Genomic DNA, 19827 nt, shown 5'->3' with positions numbered 1-19827 from the left:
TCTATGAATGAATGACGTACGGTTGCTTGCGATACTATAGCAACCGTGAGTTAACATAAACAAGGATTTTTGCGTTCGTACTTATAGTGCATGTTATGGTTAAATTACATAAGAAAATATGCCATCAGATGTGGGGAACACATTGGTTTACTTGTTGTCATGTAAAATAAAGTCAGCCTGTTATGATTGTGTCAAACTGGTGTGTATTGGATTTGCGTTTTGGATAGGAGCCAGGAGGCTTCTTTTCAGTACAGGTACAGATAACGATGCACTTAGTCCCTCATCGCTTCCCGTACACTGTCAAAACAAGGAAGTATCGCAGTTGGAATGCGATGGCAAAGAAAACTCTGAAGAAAAACTGGAACGCTGCACCTTCAGTCACAAGGACGGAGGCAAGGCAGGAAGAAATGGCACAACTAGATAAATTTTATATGTTTCCCCTTCCAGTCATTGCTTTAGTCGTTGCAGTTTGTGTGGTACCACTGACAGGGTCATCTTCCCGTAAGTAGAGTTAACAATAACTATTATTAAGTAAAAACTAGTTGTAGGATATGGATGTGTAGCTGTTAGCTGAAGCTAGCTTTCCATTGACAAGCACACTTTCACATTTCTTTCACTCCATAATATGTTAAAATCGCTGCGATGATGATGGCTCTTGCCAGCCAAATGAAGATTCGCCACGTTGATGTGTAAATATTTGACTTCTAAGTCATGAAGTGTTTTAGCACGGGGCTAACTGTGGTTAAACAACATGTAACAACTAAATGGAATGGAACATAATGAGGTCCAGTAGTTTGAACTTCATCCTGGGGGTAGTTAACGGATGAATTATTTCAGCATGTGACCAGCCACAACTTCAGCCTTCTCACATGCTTTCCCATTCCAGACAGCAACTTCAGTTGGCTGGTTGTACCTCCTTGTTGCATTGTGCTGTTGTTTCATTAGGAAAAAAAAACGTGTACATCTATTATTATACACGTCGCTATGGTTTAGGTGCATCGTTCATAACGATCACAGTGGACGTAGTGCTTTTAGAGGTAAGCTACAGAACGATAATTACAGCTATTGCCTCAGTCACACCACTAAAAGTCATGGCTTTACACGGTATGTTTTTTTCTGGCATGCGCATCATTCGTGCTACCTTTCAAACAGTAAGCATTGCACTTTGCTAGAATCAATTAACTTGCAAACTATATTATTTCCAAATGCACCGATGTTTCTGTTTAATGTTGAGTAATCAGCGGCTACAAAGTGGGGTGTGGTGATTTATGGTTTTGACTGGGGCATTTTCCTAATTATTTTCAGCGAATTAATTCATTAATTGATTGATTTCTATCTTAACAATGGATATTAATATTTCTTAATGCAGCTTACTTTACCTATTATAAGCACATAGTCCTGAAAATGGATGAGGCAGTTCTGACAGTCAACAATGATTTGGACACCGCGGTGTCTGTGTCCTGGGTGTCAGAGCAATGCTACCAGGTGGGTACACATATCAGATACCTTCACCCAATAGACTCTATCATTGCAGTTCTTGTTTTTGAAACATGAATTGAAAGGAGAAGAAGAAAATGACTATCTGATCTGTGTCCTAGTGTTTGTACCAGCAAATAGGGATAGTTCCTGCTGGGCCAAGCCCTGGGCAGCCCAGTTCAGTTGACTTTGTCGTGACTACACAACATGAAATCGCATTGCAACTCAACAGCTCTCTTGTAAACCAGGAACTCTGCAGGTAAGTCATAGAGTAGTTATGTGTCTCACACCAGAACTTGAAATATATCGAATCATATACAGTGTGCACCTAAGAATTTCCTTGAGATTGCATGACGTTGCAGGACTCCGCAAGGGTTAGAGTTATGCTGTTCTGCTGTCTGGTTATTAATCGTGCATTAGTCTTCTGGTATCCACACCCACCAGATCTATAATGAAAGCCAGTGCAGACTATCGGACCTGCAAAAACAAATCCAAATCAACTGCTAAAACCCGACTCAAACCATTAATTTAACAAATATGAGTATCTGATTTCTGAGCATTGACTGCTAAGTAAAAAGGAGGCAAGGTTTAAGGTGTTTTTCAGTCTGATTCTGTAGCTTCAGTCATAAGCTACAGCAGTTGGGATCTGTGGGTTGATTGTATGTATCACAACTGGCTGACTTACTATATTATATATAATTTGTAGGGTTCCGTTCCATTTTGGAGAGCATGGGAACTACTCTCTATGGGTGAGAAATATAAATGACTCTTCAGTGGTCAACTGCTCCCTAGTGACTCTCACAGAACCTGTCAACAGCTACATACGTGAGTCTCAATCCAATAAATATATTCATAGATGTGTATAACATGAGCTTCTTATTCTTTAATTTAAATTTCATTACATCCTGCTTCAGAGCGGTGATGTAATTGTCAGTGCTTGTGTGTCCGTCCGTTCGTCCGTCCATTTGTTAGTCCAAAAAAATATCTTCACAACTGTTGCAGAAAGAATAACTATCATTAGCAAAGCGGATGAATATGAGATGATGACCTTGACCTTGAGAAAACTAGGTCAAGGTCAAATTTCAACTTTTGTATAATCAGGAACTGAATAAGATAGAAAGACAAGGGTGAAGGCCAGCGTGAGTAACTAAGTAGGTCAGGGCACTAGCTTTGATCTTTGACCGAAGCAAGTAGGTCAGGGTAAAATTTTGAATTCAGGGTGTCTCGGGATGTTGCAGTCTGTGACTTCCTTGGTTCTAGTTTAATTAAATTTAATTATATTTTATTTTGTGTAAAATCACCACAATCTTGATGTACAGAGAAAGTTCTTCATTTTAAAATGTGACCCTCTCTTCAAACAGCAATCTTGGTTGCTTTTCTCATCTTTGCTGGACTGGCCTTGGTGTCTACCATCGGAAAAACAATATTAGGGTAAAAAAATATTTTTTTTAATTCCTATTCAGTTTGATTTAAATCTACAGATCTTTAATTTTCTTTTACACACGGGGGGTGGGGGGGGTGTAGTAGCTCAGTTCACTAAGTCTTGAACTGGGGACTGGAAGTCGTGTGTGTGTGTGTGTTTGTGTGTGTGTGTGTGTGTGTGTGTTTGTTTCTGGGGCCTGTACACACATATACGTATGTTTGAAAAATACAGTAACAGTGAGAAGATCATTTCCCCATGGGGACAATAACGTTAACTTCTTCTCTTTTCTTCTTCTCCTTCAAAGCCAAAGCTACATATGATACATTATTACGTTTATGATAGCCTGCTTCCAGCTGTGTTCTTGTTCCTCTGATTTCAGCTTTAAATAACTTTGTGAAGATATTTGTTGCAATATTTTGTCTTAACATCTCTTGCTAAATATACTGATAAGCGCCGTTACCTTTTGCTGCTACTTTTAATTTTTTTACCATAAGCATGAATTAAGAGTCTGCGTATTGTAGAATTGGTTCTAAACAATTTGACTGTTTCTTGCGCAGGCTTGATATAGTGAAGGCTGCCCTTCAGCGGATGGGTAGATCTGTGGAGACAGAGAGGCTCATCAACTCTGTGAGTGGTTGTATGAACATTATATAGCAAGGTGGGATTATAACTGTAGTGTTGCTTTGGTGTTAAATTTACCTCAAAATCAAGTGTCTTTTAACCCTAAGCATTAAAAATGTGTATGTGTGGGGAAGAGTGTGTATGTTTCCCATTTAACAATGTTATTAACTGTCATCACTCAGGAACTGGGCTCACCTAGCAGGACAATAGCACCAGTTACCGACGACATCCTCCCCCCACCAACCACCCCAAGCAAGAGGCTGCGATCACTTGATACTTTCAGGGGGTAGGTAGGCCCCCTTCTTTAATAAAGCTGCTTAGCCTGCTGAAAGAATATTAACCCAATCACTACTTTGTTAGTGCACTGTAATATTTGGCATCTGATACAAGAATAGTCAGTAGTTTCTGAATATTTTCTGATCCTATCCAAAAGATCCACTAACTTAGTTTGTGATATTTGTGTGTCTTGTCCTCCTAAAGTGGACCATTGAATTCCGCTTCTGTTATATAACGTTGATCCATAAGTAGACACAATTATGTCTGTGTAATTTTGTTTTTGCGTAGCCATCTCGATAAATTTCAATAATGATGCATTTTCTAACTTTTTCAGGATCTCCTTGGTCATAATGGTGTTTGTGAACTATGGAGGAGGGCGATACTGGTTCTTCAGACATCAAAGTTGGAATGGTGAGCCTCACCTGGTTGTACTTTGAATTTTTTTTTCTGCTATGTAAAAAAATAGTTTGTATTGACACATCCTGTCATTCTATTTATCCCTTTATAGGCCTTACCGTTGCAGATCTAGTTTTCCCCTGGTAAGCTCAAAGTAATTTTTTTTCCATTAAGAATGTAAATCCTGCACTAGTTAACCCCAACATAGTAATTACTTTTATTTACAGTATGCTTACACAATAATGTAAATATCCAGTATCCACATAATTTCATGTATTAATAGTAAAATCCTGTGCATGTACTGATTGAATACCGGAAACATCAAAATTTACAAACCAACCAAAATGATGAACTTTATCAGTTCTCTTGTCTTTTCAGGCTAACTTTAAGCTCAGAAGTGTAAAATTCAAATAAATGTCTTACTTGACTCATCTTCCTGTTGCATTTCCTCACACTTTCTCACCCAGGTTTGTGTTCATAATGGGGACATCCATTGCCCTGTCAATTAACTCCCTGCTGCGTATGGGCGTGACTCGCTTCTCACTGTTTAAGAAGGCTGTGTGGAGGAGTTTTCAGCTCTTCATCATCGGTATCCTAATTATCAACCCAAATTACTGTCAAGGGCCATGTGAGTATAAACAAACTTTTTTAATATTGATAATAATATAGTATTTAAGATCAATCACAATATTCGGGTGTCATGTTCCTGTGATGCGCTGGTGAGGCGCCTGGGGCATACCCCACCTCTTGCATGTAGCCAGCTGGGATAGGCTCCAGGAAAATCGGCCGAAGACGAGACGATTACAGTTGCCTCGTCCGCAAGAGGATGGATGGGTGGATGGATGGATGACATGTTCCTTCATACTTTTGAGACTTTTCTGATTACCTATGATCTCACATTTCTCCTCATCCACTCCACAGTATCTTGGAGTAATTTGCGGATCCCAGGTGTGTTGCAGCGTCTGGCTTGGTCATACTTAGTTGTAGCCTGCTTGGATATTCTGGTGGCAAAAGCTCATCTTGACATCAATGCAACGGTCAGCCAACAGTACCATATGGTCATTCTTGTCTTTCTACTCAGTATTTAGTGTCAATGAATTTTTACTGTGGATTGTGATAGTTCTGGTGATTGTAATAACTTCTTTACTTGTCTGTATTAAATGTGTTGATGCTACATATTTGTAGGAGAAGTCTTTGAAAAGTGTGTTTTCCAGGATGCTTGGTGGATTCCTGCTGTCGACATATTTCTGTATTGGCCAGCCTGGCTGGCTGTGCTCATCCTAGAAACCATATGGCTCTCCCTCACGTTCCTCCTTCCCGTTCCAGGTTGCCCAACGTAAGTCAAAACAGATCATGTCTTTTTGCACCCAAATTGAATGTTCACTTTCTGAACAAACATTATGTTTTGTCCATTTCTGAAAGGTATTTTTGACCTTGTTTTTTTTGTTTGTATTTATTTGAAGGGCAATGAGAGCCGCCGTAAAATCTAGGCATTTTTACCAGCGTTTATTACTGAATTTTATCCCTATCTTTTTTTGTTCTGAGCATATATTGAAAATTTCGTACTAGTTTTTCTACATATACTATCCACGATAAGTAGTTGGTTTTTCTCCAACTTTGAACAAATTGTATTATTTGTCATTTCATTTGAAATGTGAATTTTTAATTTTTATGTTTTTGGTGGGACATGAAGGTAGTTAATGCAAGTGTTGGTTACTGCATTGGTATGTTTAAACAAACTTGCATGTAATAATATAGGAAAAAGAAACATACTTTTACTATCCCCTTGGGGAAATTACTTTCCACTCCAGCGTATTTTTTACAGTCATATGTATATGGTGTAGGCCCTGAAACACACAAACTAAATTTAACAACTAAAACGACACGTCCACACAGTTCATCTTCCCCCAGAATGAGGGAATAAATTAGCTCCATAAAATGCTTCTTTATAAAAGAAATTAGATTTATATCTGTACAGACGTGCAAATAAATAGTGAGAGGTAGAGTGAAAGGAAGCTCCTTTGTAGTGTGCCCTATGAGCAACTTGAAGGGGGCGGTGCCTTGCTCAAGGGCACCTCGGCACTGCTCAGGAGGTGAACTGGTACCTCTCTACTGCCAGGTCACACTTCAAACTCTATGGTCCACACAAGACTTGAACCGGCCACCCTCTGGTCCCCAGCCCAAGACCTTGTTGGTTGAGCTACTGCTGCCCCAGTAATACTTTATATGCAGTAATAAAAATAATAAGCAGTTGTGCCTTTTAAAGTGTTGATTTTTGTAGAATATTTTTTAAGGTATTTTTGAAAGATAATATTGAGGTTATGTTGGAGGTTTGTCATCTTCTTCATAGCCTCTGTCTGAAAGCAATGTACACTCCCCTAGGTTCACCAAAGAAATTGATGGTGTGTGGTACACTGATGCATATGCTGTACAGTTTTTCAGGGATTAGTATTTGAAGAGACACCTGTCATCTTTAGGTGACTCTTGCTAAATCTGACTTTGGTTCAGTTTAACTTTTAGAACTTCTAAACAGTTTCTATTATTGAACTATGTTTTTTCTGTTGCACTGCCTTGGTAGAGTCTGCATTCTGATGTCATACCAATAGGAGATCATAAATTGCTCTATGTCAGTGTTTTTGTTATTTGTTTTTAACAAGATTTTTCGACAATGTATGGATGCATTTAAATGCTGAAAAATAACCTGAACCAACATCCATAGAATAATTAATAAAAACCCTTAACATAACATCTTTAGTTTTATGATCATGATACTGTGTATCTTACATTGGTTAATGGATGGATGGATGGATGGATGGATGGATGGATGGATAGATACATACATACATACATACATACATACATACATACATACATACATACATACATACATACATACATACATACATACATACATACATCATGAATCCCAGAGGAAATTGCACTGATAACACTGCAGTCACCCTACTCTTCTGAACAGAGGCTATCTGGGTCCAGGTGGGATCGGAGACATGGGCCTGTATGCCAACTGCACTGGTGGAGCAGCTGGTTTTATTGACCGCTGGTTGTTTGGGGAAAAACACATTTACCAAACACCTTCATCACGAGTGAGTGCCCAGCAAAACAACACATATATAAGTGGTCATATTGAGACCTTTTGTGCCATTGGATGTAAAGCTTTAGTGACAATACTGCATTTTGAGACCCCCAACTATACTAAAAATAAAATAGATGCAAGGGTACACTTTTTCAAAGATGAAGTATAATTACATTTTGTTTTCCTTTTGATTTCAGGTGATTTATTTAAGTCATATACCTTATGATCCAGAAGGTGTTCTTGGCAGCATCAACTCTATCCTCATGGCTTTTCTTGGATTGCAGGTTTTTAATGTGTATTTGTCTGCTTCTGTCCAGTAATGCATTTTTTATTCATATTCTGATGTTGGACTTGATGACAATAATTCATGTAGTCACACAACTTTTTAACGTTTTAATTTTTTTTTAATGTCTCAGGCAGGGAAAATAATCTTACACTACAGAGATGTCCCCAGAAGTATAATTTCAAGATTTCTCTTGTGGGGCTTCATATTGGTAAGCACATTAACTCTTATCCCATTGTATTTATCTACACTATGTACACAGATCAGTCAGTTTATTTTTATTTTTAAGAGTATTAACTGTGACACTGTTTTGCTAACCGTTTGCAGTTTTACTCCAGACATATCAGCAATTTTGCTTTCCTTAGCTGTCACTAAATTATCTTATACACAGGGAGTTATATCAACGGTTCTGACCAAGTGTTCCACAGACGAGGGCTTCATTCCTGTCAACAAGAACTTGTGGTAAAAGTTTGCGTTTTTTTTAGTTTCAGATGGAACATATTTCTTCAGCTTTTTTAAAAATAGCTTTTCATCTCTCTAATGTTTAGTGCAAGCTGCTGTTAATAAAGGCTGTTAAGTTATAGTTTTAGTATTTTGCATAGTTACACTACAGAGAATTGCAATACACACCCAAAAGGATAGTGATGATAAACATTTGCAGTGTGATGTCTTAATAATGCTGTGTGTGGACTTGAATTTTACCTCTAGGTCTTTGTCCTATGTAACAACGCTGGCCTGTTTTGCCTATGTGCTACTAGCCCTGATCTACTATGTAGTAGATGTGAATAAATGGTGGTCTGGAGCACCTTTCTACTACACAGGTAAAAAAGGCAAAGTATTGACAGATAGAGGACAAGATCAGTATATCAATTTTACAATAACCGTTTCCACTTGGCATTAAAAATTAATGAATATCAACCTATTTTTTGGTCAAAAATTTTTTTTTCATTGAGTTTAATTTTAATATAGGGGTCTACTACACTATTACTTAAGTTTAATTCTTTCAATTTTAACTTTGATATTAGAATTGAGCAGTCATTTTGGAAATCTGAATCTTTATAGCCTCTGCTTAACCCGTTCTTTTGTGGTTGATTCCAGGTATGAACTCCATCCTTGTGTATGTGGGTCATGAAGTGCTTGAGGAGTACTTCCCATTCCGTTGGCAAATGATCAATAGCCAATCCCACGCTGAGCATCTGACCCAGAACCTTGTGGCCACTTCCTGTTGGGTCTTCATCTCCTATGTGCTCTACAGAAAGAAAATCTTCTGGAAAATTTAGTAGTGGGCTCCAACAGCAATGCCAAAGGATATTGTTTATGGTACTTGCTGCTTGTTTATTGTTTACTTACTGGAATCAAACTTGCTGAAAGTCGGGAAAGACGATGCTGGTTATGTTTGTGTGGCAGGGTGGTGCAGTGGGTAGAGCTGTTGCCTCAAAGTAAGACGGTTCTGGGTTTGAATCCTTTCTGTGCGGACTTTGCATGTTCTCCCTCTGCTTGGGCTCTCTCTGGTTTCTGTGGCTTCCTCTCACTTGCAGAAACATGAGGCTTGGGTTAATTGGTCAAACCAAATTGTCCGTAGGTGTGAGTATGGTTGTCGGTCTTTGTGTGTGGTCCTGTGATGAGCTGGCAATTCATCTGAGGTGTACCCCGCCTCTTGCCCATAGTCAGCTGGGATAGGCTCCGGCATAACCTGTGACCTGTATGTCGGATACATGGATGAAGTTTGTTCTTCCAAACGGTGATTTTTTTCTGCTGTGGTTTCGATTTCACTCACAATTTTATAGAACCATGTATTTTTATATACTTTTTCCAAAGTTCTTAATGGTATTTGTTACCAACTTGCTGCTTTATATCTGAATCATTATAGTAATCAGTTTTTTATGTGTAATAAATGCTGGTTTTCATTCTTCACTTGTTTATCATGGTCTTTTGTACCAGGTTGAGGTAGTAGTGTTTTAACAAGCCTTTGTAAGCTCCCTTTAGTAGGGGAATCCCTGCATGTCTTATGCTTTGCCGCATTACTCATAAAACTGCAGTTTTATAAGTAGAGATTGTAAACTTATGAGAGAAGGCTACCAAGAATGTTTTGTTATCTTTACTGTACAGTGAATGATGGAATTGATATTTAATCAAGGGAGCTAACATGTGAAGGTATTAAAATAGGAGGCACAACCCTGATGATGTATACTATTTATATGTGTAGATTTAATCATTTATTTTTGAGTGATTGCTGTAGTACTTTGTCTTCGCAAGTGTCTGCTTCCCCCTTTAACCCTGCTTCTTGGTGGTGAGGGGTTAGTGACAGTATGTTCATAAAGAATGATTTATCTGCAGTTATTTTCATGGTACAACCCCAGTTCCAAAAAGCAGAATGCAATGAGAACACATCTAAAGCTTTTCAGCAAAGGGAAGCACCAAGTGCTCTATAATCTCCTGGTATTGACTTGCATTGACTTGGTCTAAACCGTGGACCAACACCAGCAGATGTAGTGGCATCCCAAGTCATCACTTACTGTGAAAAACTTCACACTAAACTTCAAGCAACTTGGATTCTGCCTCTCAGCTCTCCTCCAGACTCCAGGATCTTAATTTCAAAATTAAATGCAAAAAGTTACTTTCATCTTAAAAGAGGACTTTGGACCACTGAGCTGAAGTCCAGTTCATTTTGTCCTCAGCCAAGGTCAGACTCTTTTGATGTTTCCTCTGCCTGCAAAGTGGTTTGACAGTGGGAATAAAACACTTTAGCCCATTTCCTGGACACATGTGGTCAGTAGTGATGCTCTGAATCCAGCCCTGGTCCACTCTTACAATCATCTTTACTTAGCGATGTCTTCAAGGCAGTGATCATCTCTGTTGCTTGTTCATTTTCACCATTCTAGTCACTTTTCAATGAATATACTTTGATACATCTGTGAAAAGTAAGCCTTTAAAGCAATGATCTTCTGTGACTTACCCTTCTGGTGGTGGATGTCAGCGAGTGTTTTTTGGACAGCTGTCAATTCACTATTCCCTCTCATTATAACTGTTGTGTGTATTGAATCTGATAGAAAAATTCATGGTATGTATGCTGCATAAATAGTGACAGGATATATTAAAATATTTAGATTCCTGTTTTTGCTCAAGGCTGACAAATGCTTGAAACATTTTAGTTGACATTAAACAAGTTTACAATATGAAGGCAGGACAACCTAGTACAGTACCAAGATTGTTTTATTAATGTTTTAAAGATTATCCCGACTTTTTGGGGACTTTGGTATTAAAAAAATGTCAATTTTGGGGGTATTGCCAATTGATTGTCTTGTGTTGACAAACTAAATTGATGTTCAGTAGCTAAAGCTCCTAAACTGCTATTAATGTTTTGCCTATGTCTTTGTCACAGGGAAAGCTTCCAATGCATTTCAGCATACCAAATCTGTTGCTTTTCTTTTATCCAGCATGTGCGATAAAAAAAATTGAACAGAGGATTCTAAAAACCAAAATAAAGAAACTTTTTCTCTTTCAATGCAGAATTTGAGCATTTTGAAACGTGCTGACTGCAGCTGTAAATTTAAGGGTAATTACACAACACAATAAACATTAAACAATTCAATAAACTTGTGATTCTACCTGTTTCAGAAGAAAAGGCTGTCACAAAAATGCTTCAATTCACAGACCAAGAAGGAGAGCATGGACCATTACAACTAACATGGGTCTTTGTTTTGCATTTTAGTGGAATTAATTGATTCGGATATTTTAATATAAGTCACAGAACTCAACTCAAGTCCCTCCCATACTTAAATTGTGGGAGTGATGACACTTCCACAATTGTTTTGTCAACATAATTTGACCTACCTATCTACTGACCACCTATCTACTGCCGAGGCGCCCTTCAGCAAGGCGCCGTCCCCTCTACAAGATGCTGATTGGGGCGCGACCCGTCACTCTGCCTCCATTGAACTCTATATGTCCTCTCTTGACTAATTGCATGCCTACAGGCCCCTAAGTGTGTGCTGTATGTAGGGGCCTGTAACCTGTAACCCTGTGTGTGTAATTAACACATATATGTACATGTGTGAGTGTAAAAAGAATTTGTAAATGAGGTGAAACCAGTGGTGGAGCCGTCTGGTGTGGAGGGATGTCCAGTCTACCAGGTTGTACAGGTCACAGTGGTGAGTTCTGAATGGAAGCGCGCCTGTGGCAAAACGGATGGCAGAGTGGTGACGAGTGTCAAGTTTGATTGGGAAGCCATCCTATAGATGGTGTCACCATAATCAAATATGGGCAGGATGGTCATTTTCACAAACATGCATTTGGCATGCTTTCTCCTGTACTGATCAGTATTCAGACCATTCTGATATTTCTCCAAGAATAATCATTTATATTTTTTGTCGAGTTTTTTTTAAATTTTTTAAATTTAATTTATTTTTGATCATCTTCGGGTTGTTTCCAACTCTACTTTATTGCTCTATAAGGTTTGGGAATCGAGCTCAGTGACGGTGCCTTGGGAGAAAAAACAAAACAAAAACAGCAGCCTGTCGTTTTTCTCCAACTTCTCGCGATATGATGAGAGCATCTCAGCTCAGGTCTACGGTGAGAAGCTCTACTCGCGCGAGATTTGGAAGTTTCCCACGCCTTTTGTTTACGAACCCCCCCCCCCCCCGCATCTCCAAGTCCAGCTTTCCCCGTCAGGGCTTCCTTCCATCCGGACTCTCACGCTTGTACCGCTGCCTTTACCGAAGGCTGCTGGAGGAAGGATCTCGCCATTGTTGAACTTACTTATTTGGAAGATGGCGCCTGTTGTTACGTGGTGAGTGCCGACATTCAAAATATAACTTTATTAAAAAAAAGAAAGTTTGGTGATATTGAGATGGACTTTTATATTGAGCCATATTTTAGGTGTTTGCTGTTGCCCTGTCCTCAGTCATCTCACCCCTTGTGGTTTGATGTGTCTGTGGGGATTGAATGTAGTATTCGTTGTTGTATCCCTAAATTTCTGCCATTTGTTGATTTGTTGTTCAAAATTCACTCATCTCAAAATGTCAGAGAAACTTTTTTTAGAACAGTTAACAGGGTTTCACTTTGAATTAACCCATGTGTACTAGTTTTGTGAAGCAATTAACTATCTTTACAAAGCACACAGACTGATTCTGCCTCAGTAAATACTATAGCAGTTCTTTCAAGTAGAGAATATTTTCAAATCAATATTAAACATCATCTTACACATTTTTTTTTTAAATTTTATTTTTCTCATCCAAACCCGTGTGACATCTACAGTATTTTGTGATCATAACACAGTAATAATATATTTTAAAATGTTGTGTACAGGCAAACCTTTTAGCATCTGTAGATCATACTACAGGATTGTATTAGTGCCCCTGCATTACATTGTCACTTACATAGTGCACCTTACCTGTCATCTTTTTCAACCATTCATTCTAGTTGCTTTCTGCTTCATCTCCCCAGAATGGAATAATACAGTATACAAACAACTTGCACCCCAATGTTTTTGTTTTGCAGGAAGTTTGATGAGCGACCTCAGCCTCAGCGATTGACAAGGTAGAGAGAGAAAGACAAAAAAAAACAAAAAACACTTTGCATTATAAACAGCTGACAACCTTTGAGTCAGTGCAAGAAGCTAAATCAAAAAAACCTGTAGATTAAAGTACTGGTAGATGTTGGAACAATGTACGACGTGTGGTTGGTTATTTAACACATGTTCTCAACATTCCAGGGAGGCTATGAGAAATTACTTGAAGGGGAAAGATAATCAAACAGTGCTTATACTCCATGCAAAAGTTGCACAGAAGTCATATGGCAATGAAAAAAGGTTTGAAGAACTTCTAAGAGCTGTACAGTTTAAAATTGAATTTGTCTGATGAGAAATCTCTGTTTTTCAAAGCAAAAGTATTGCAACCTCTGTTTTTTAAATGTATATTATGTAGGTTTTTCTGCCCCCCACCATGTGTGTATCTGATGGGCAGTGGTTGGCAGAAGAAAATGGAGAATATGGAGACAGAGGGCTGCACAGAGCAGGAGGCTCAGCCATGTGCCTTCATCGGAATAGGCAACAGTGAGCAGGAGATGCAACATCTCAATTTGGAGGGGAAGGTGAGCTGGCAATTAAGATAGAACTGTTGGGGTTTTTATCTTGGTGATATACCCTTTTCACATATTATTACCGTATTTAATGCACTCTCACTATTACTGAGGTAAATACCCTGCTTCACTTCCAAAAAAAACATGCAAAGTAACCACAGCATGAAATACGCCTCTGCTTTCCTCTATGGTCTGAACATATCATCTATCTATCCCTGAAAGCCTAGTCAACAATGTACACACTGTAACCGATGTTCATACCCGTCCTCGGGCTTTTGTATGGTACCATCACAATAAAACTTTTGTTTTCAGAAAGACATAAGACCGAAGTGAATTTTTGTGACTCACACAATAATCCCCTAACCTCTCTTCTCACTGCTCTTTAGCACTTCTGCACAGCTAAGACACTGTTTATCAGTGACTCAGACAAAAGGAAGCACTTCATGCTGTCTGTGAATTTGCTGTATGGGAATAGCGCCAACATAGGACTCTTCCTCAGCAAGAGGATCAAGGTTATCTCCAAGCCCTCCAAGAAGAAACAATCCTTGAAAAATGAAGATTGTGAGTCACACATGAACCCCAAGGAACTCCTCCATAAAACACTAACAAAAGGAGGGACCAATGTCCAACACCTGATTTGAATTAATATAACAAATCAGTCAGCGCTAAAGTGGTACCATAAAGTACAGTTCAATCTCATCCAACCAGATAATTCACACACAGGTTAAAGTAGTCCAAGTACCTGTGGTGCGTGCAATTCACAAACAGCCTGAGAGTTTTAACAGATCAAACAGAATCGGAAAAATCCTGGCAAACCGTAGTGGTAATGACAGAACAGCAATGATCACAACACTGAATACTGAGCAGAGCTGCAAGTTGGTGACAATAAAAAAACAAACAAACAAAGTGGATGGCAACTGCTGGAAAAATTTCAGATCCAGGGAATATATAAGAAGAAAAAAGATTTAAATATAATGACCAATGCCAGGTATTCTTTCAAAATGAAAATGTACAATGTAATTACATTATTGAAAAAGTAAAAGAAAATATTTACTTCATTAAAATCTATCAGTTAATGGAAGTTTGATATCACATAGCATATGATTATATATATATATATATATATATATATATATATATATATATATATATATATATATATATATATATATATATATATATATATATATATATATGTAAGTTAATTTGTCCTTGTACAATAACCTCTTTTTTACTAATCTTACCTAAACATTTTTAGACAAATTATGTCCCTGCATAAGTTACGCAAGTAACTCAGCTCAAACAAAGTTCAACTCACTTTACAGAAGTGAAAATAAGTGGGACTTAAAGAGTAAATTAATATTTTTCTATATGTTTGCTTTAAGGAAAAGGCATTTGCTCATGTATACATACATTCTTTCCACCTACTCTCTTTGTCTTCCTCTCTTGACAGTGTGTATAGCATCAGGGACTAAGGTGGCACTGTTTAATCGTCTGCGATCCCAGACAGTTAGTACCAGGTATCTTCATGTGGAGGGGGGTAACTTTCTTGCCAGCTCTCAACAGTGGGGGGCCTTCTACATCCATCTGTGTAAGTGACATCCTCTGTTCCTTTACTCTTCCCTAACTTAATATCATTCTCTTGTCCCTGATTTATGTTTGTGGAGACACAAAAACTATCCATCTCTAAATGTGCATACATATGTTTTAACGGTATGTATTATTTTTGTGTTCTTTGCCATTTCATTTAGTGGATGATGATGAGTCTGAAGGAGAGGAGTTTGCTGTGAGAGATGGCTATATCCATTATGGCCAGACAGTTAAGCTGGTCTGTTCTGTTACTGGCATGGCCCTGCCAAGACTGGTACGCTTGAATCTGTGTCAGATCCTCTTAGTTTTCACAGTTCAACTCAAAAATACGTAGACCCAACCAAATAGAAATTGGAAAGTGTAATTCCTGCTTGTAATAAAAATATAATTTCATGGATTTAGAATAGCATATTATTGTTAAGTTTAATGGCATGTGCCGCCATCCTATGAAACAATTTTAAAAGAAGAGGCACCGGAGACAGTTGGTCTTTCACTTGTGGACACTCTTCATCCCCTGTCTCCCTGTCCTCCATGTATGGGAAACAATTTAAGTGAAGAGGAGGCACCGTGATCTATGTTAAATGCAGTCCCCTAAATGTGCATTTTCATAGATGAAGATTTTCATTTTGATCAGTAGCAGATGGGATTTTGGTGGGTTGGCATAAATAGGTAGAAAGATTAATTACATTACCTGTAGTGGTCCCCAAGCATCAGAAGTAAAAGGTGCATCTGTTTTATAAGCTCCCTTTATCCTAATGGACCAAAAGTTTAACTCGGATGATTAATCTTCCTGACATTCCACCAGGATCCTTCAGGATCTGCTTCTGTTTAATGTTACGTGTTAAGGTTATATCCACAGTCCAGGTCAAGCCATCCTCCTGATTAATCCTGAGGCATCAGTAGAAATGTAGTGAAATGTCAGTGTGGGTTAGAGTCACTGAATCAGAGAAAGTAATTTATTTAAATCGGTGATAGGTGATCCAATATGTGGCAGATGTCAGAACCTGTCACTGTATCCCAGTGATTCACTAACAGAAGGAATAACTGTTTTGAAGCCACTAATGTAGTAACGTTTTACAATTTGAATACATTAATGTTTTAAATAGAAGGACACCACTTTGTGTTTGTTTCTTATTGTTGTATTTTTGTTTGTTTTTTTTGTTGCCTGTCCATACCTCATTTTAAGGTCGCACACCATCATGTGTTTGCTAACATTACTTATACATCTATGCTGCTGCATATGACATTTTCAGCATGGTCAGTCTGACACAAACTGTAACACTGTAAGTCACCTTGTGCCAGACAAAAAAGAGATTCCTGTGTATCGCCAATGATTCAGTGATGTTTAATATGCAAATAATACACACAGGGAAGATTATAAATGTTCAAATGTTTTTGTGTTCTTTCTCGTCAGTTCCATTTATCCATTTAAGTGTATGCTTGCCTCAAATTCCCAAGGTCATCCGCAAAGTAGATAAGCAAGCTGCGTTGTTGGATGCAGATGACCCAGTGTCTCAGCTTCACAAGTGTTGCTTCTACCTGAAAGATACAGACAGAATGTATCTCTGTCTGTCACAAGAAAAGATCATCCAGTTCCAGGTGAGGAAACACACATCTTAATTCAGCTGGTTGTATGCGGATGTTTTAAAATCTCATCTTTTGAATTTGTAGAGTTTTATGCTGATCCAACTGTCCAAAGTTACTTAGCCTTCAACTAATAGTTTACATGAAGGCTTACTCCCTCTTTATGGAACTGTAGTTTTTGGTTTTCTTTATAAAGGACTGTATAAGCTATGGGTATTCACTGCACTGAGGCTCAGTGAGTACCGCTGTTGCCACACAACAAAACGGGTCCGGGTATGAGTCCAGCTCTGCGGAGTTTGTATGTTCTCCCCGTGTCTGTGTGGGTTCTCTCCAGGTTCTCCGGCTTCCTCCCACCTCCAAAAACATGCACTTCAGGTTAATTGGCACATTCCAAATAGGAGTGAGTGTGTGTGTGAGCGTTTGTATGTCTCTGTCTAGCTTTGTGGTGCACTGGCATTGAGCCCAGAGTTTGCCCCCGCCTCACACCCTATGCCAGCTGGGATAGGCTCCAACTCCCCGTGACCCGCGCAAGCAGATGAAGCGGTAGAAGATGAATCAATGAATGAATGGATATATAAGCTATTCGTTTGACTGCTCTATGATGATGTCTCTTGCTATTGTGAAGTACAACAGTGCTGCAGATAACAGATACTAACCTGTGTGGGGCAGCATTGCTTAACCCCAGATATACAGAATGTTGTGAAATTAGCAGCCTCAAACACATCTCCCTATTTAGGAATATTTGAGTGCCTTGAACATTTTTCATAAATAAAACACTTTATTAGTATTTTTTTTTATTTTTTTTATTAAATGAGCCTTTGAACAAACAAAAAATGTACAGTTCCTTGCTGTCATGGACCACTTCCCAGATGACCAAATGGTGGGTTGTTTACGATGTGTTTTCCTTTCAGATATAAATGTCTTGAATATATGTTTGTTTGGGGTTTTTTGTGTTTGAGTGTGTGTGCGTGTGTATTTTGGCAGGCCCCACCATGCTCTAAAGAGACTAAGAAAGAGATTATTAATGACGGGGCTTCCTGGACAATCATTAGCACCGACAAGGCAGAATACACCTTTTGTGAGGGTATGGGCCCTGTACACTCACCAGTCACTCCTGTACCTGTGGTGGAAAGTCTGCAGGTATGTGTACGCATCAGTTTCTGTTGCAAAAGTTCTTGCTATGCTTTGTCACCCTATAAAAATGACAGGCTGTAATATATTTGTCTGTGTCTCCCCTGTCATTTTATACTTTGTGGTTGTTGGTGTCATCTGCAGATGACTTGTTTGAGTAAGCATGAGTGTGATGTGAATAAAAAACATTTTTTTTAATACTTTTGTCAAGTTAAATGGTGGAGGAGATGTGGCAATGCTGGAGCTTACCGGACAGAACTTCACCCCTAACCTCAGAGTGTGGTTTGGGGATGTGGAGGCTGACACCATGTACAGGTGAGATGTGTACATCTGTATATGCACTGTTGTATGTAATGAGTCAAACACATGTCTCATCTTTCTACCCACTTAGATGTGGAGAGAGTGTCCTCTGTGTGGTACCAGACATTTCTGCCTTCAGGGAGGGCTGGCGTTTGGTGAGACAGCCAGTTGAGGTTCCTGTCACCCTGGTTCGCAATGATGGAATTATCTACGCCACTGCCCTCACCTTCACCTACACTCCTGAACCAGGGCCTCGACCCCACTGCAGTGCTACTGGGATCATTTTGCAGTCACACAGTACTTGCTCATCATCACCAGCACTTTCATTCTCCCAATCTTTCTCTCTGGGGGGACTTGTGGACAGGCATCGTCCTTACAATAGTACTGATGCAGGCATGTCTGTGCCATCATAGTAATGTGTTTTGTGTGTCGTTTGTCACTTGTCTGAGTGCTTTGAATGACTCAGAAAATGTGTTCATGTACTTTTAACTCTGAGAACCCTTCTTCAGGAACCAACTGTGAGAAGAATGCTAAAGAGACTTGGTGGGGAAATTCCTGGTGGACACGTCAAAAGTATCACTGAAAAGGACCTTGAGATTCAAGACTAAACATGGAATAACCTCCCTTTTTGTTGAAGATCTGTTTTGTTTTTAAATGCCTTTCATTTTCGAAGTTATTTTGTCTATACTAAGGTCGTGATTGTATGAGGCTGTTGATTTATCTACTGTGTGGAAGGGACAATTTTGTCATCAGTTTTTACAAGCAAAGATTACACTGTACTGATATTTTAATATATTTTTGAGCTTTTGACAAGGTACGTTTTACTGTTTTTTGTGAGTTTCTACATAGCAAGCTCATTTTTAATACCAAATAGATTTTATGTGGATGAGTCCTATTTGAATTTGGGTGGTTGAGGTGTAAGTGGCTTTTTGCCTCTCTTAATGTTTTGTCTTTATGGAGCTTTCACTTGTGTTTTTGAGCTAGATTTCCAAATAAATAATTATCATACTTACTTACCATCACCAGTCTCTACTACCCTACATGCTGTATATCAATGGGAAAAAAATGAAAGTTCAAGCTCCCAAAATACTTTTCAAATTTCAAAAAAATACAAGTAATTCTTTGTCTGCATTCTGGGAGACCTAGGCCTCCTGATCTTTTTAATCAGTAAATGGTTCACTGCACGGGGGTCTCAAGGCAATCAGTGCCTCTTCAACCATAACTATGTACACACTGGTTCTGCATATTTTAGCGAAACCTTTAAAAAGTTCGAGAACTATGTATTCATGAATTACAAGTAATTTCATGATAAGAGTGGCAAATATTGTCACAGCCAATGCAATAGAACTAATTTTATAACATGCTCTCCTGTGGTTTGTTGCATATGCAATCTGATTATTCTCATATTTGTGCTTTGTTCATCTTTTACCTACCCAATGCAGCATGTTGAATCCCGATTTGCCCAGTAAGGTGGTCAGTGATGACATATGTTCTTTCATTTATGTTGCCATTAAAAAAAACTATATTTCTAAAATTGCTCTTATTCCTGCCTTGCCTTTGGTAGCAAATCTTAAA

The 19827-nt window shown here is 38.6% G+C and overlaps 2 protein-coding genes across 4 annotated transcripts; both read left to right on the top strand.

Annotated features, from left to right (window-relative positions):
- The first annotated feature begins 169 nt into the window (after positions 1-169).
- Positions 170-11147, top strand: hgsnat (heparan-alpha-glucosaminide N-acetyltransferase). Of its 2 annotated transcripts, XM_068320812.1 has the most exons (18): positions 252-501; positions 1370-1485; positions 1599-1735; positions 2183-2301; positions 2838-2907; positions 3457-3526; positions 3703-3806; positions 4131-4207; positions 4305-4335; positions 4660-4820; positions 5114-5229; positions 5407-5528; positions 7170-7296; positions 7484-7570; positions 7703-7780; positions 7961-8031; positions 8278-8390; positions 8668-11147. In XM_068320812.1, exons 1-18 carry the CDS (start codon positions 267-269, stop codon positions 8847-8849), a joined length of 2016 nt encoding a protein of 671 aa, XP_068176913.1. In that variant the 5' UTR covers positions 252-266; the 3' UTR covers positions 8850-11147. The 2 variants fall into 2 exon arrangements, with proteins under 2 accessions (XP_068176914.1, XP_068176913.1); XM_068320813.1 differs by lacking the exon at positions 8278-8390 and having other exon boundaries at positions 170-501; positions 8668-8835.
- A 1074-nt stretch (positions 11148-12221) lies between these two features.
- LOC137600021 (recombining binding protein suppressor of hairless-like) lies at positions 12222-19763 on the top strand. 2 transcript variants are annotated; one of them, XM_068321350.1, is made up of 11 exons: positions 12222-12358; positions 13015-13107; positions 13283-13378; positions 13494-13659; positions 14034-14208; positions 15101-15238; positions 15399-15511; positions 16696-16836; positions 17806-17961; positions 18164-18267; positions 18344-19763. In XM_068321350.1, exons 2-11 carry the CDS (start codon positions 13052-13054, stop codon positions 18663-18665), a joined length of 1467 nt encoding a protein of 488 aa, XP_068177451.1. In that variant the 5' UTR covers positions 12222-12358; positions 13015-13051; the 3' UTR covers positions 18666-19763. The 2 variants fall into 2 exon arrangements, with proteins under 2 accessions (XP_068177451.1, XP_068177449.1); XM_068321348.1 differs by having other exon boundaries at positions 12233-12358; positions 13069-13107.
- The last annotated feature ends 64 nt before the right edge of the window (positions 19764-19827 follow it).

The sequence above is a fragment of the Antennarius striatus genome, chromosome 8 (genome assembly GCF_040054535.1).
Source record: "Antennarius striatus isolate MH-2024 chromosome 8, ASM4005453v1, whole genome shotgun sequence".
NCBI classification, from domain to species: domain Eukaryota; kingdom Metazoa; phylum Chordata; class Actinopteri; order Lophiiformes; family Antennariidae; genus Antennarius; species Antennarius striatus.
The sequence above is the reverse complement of the archived record's forward strand: the minus strand, read 5'-3'. Positions and strand labels throughout refer to the sequence as shown.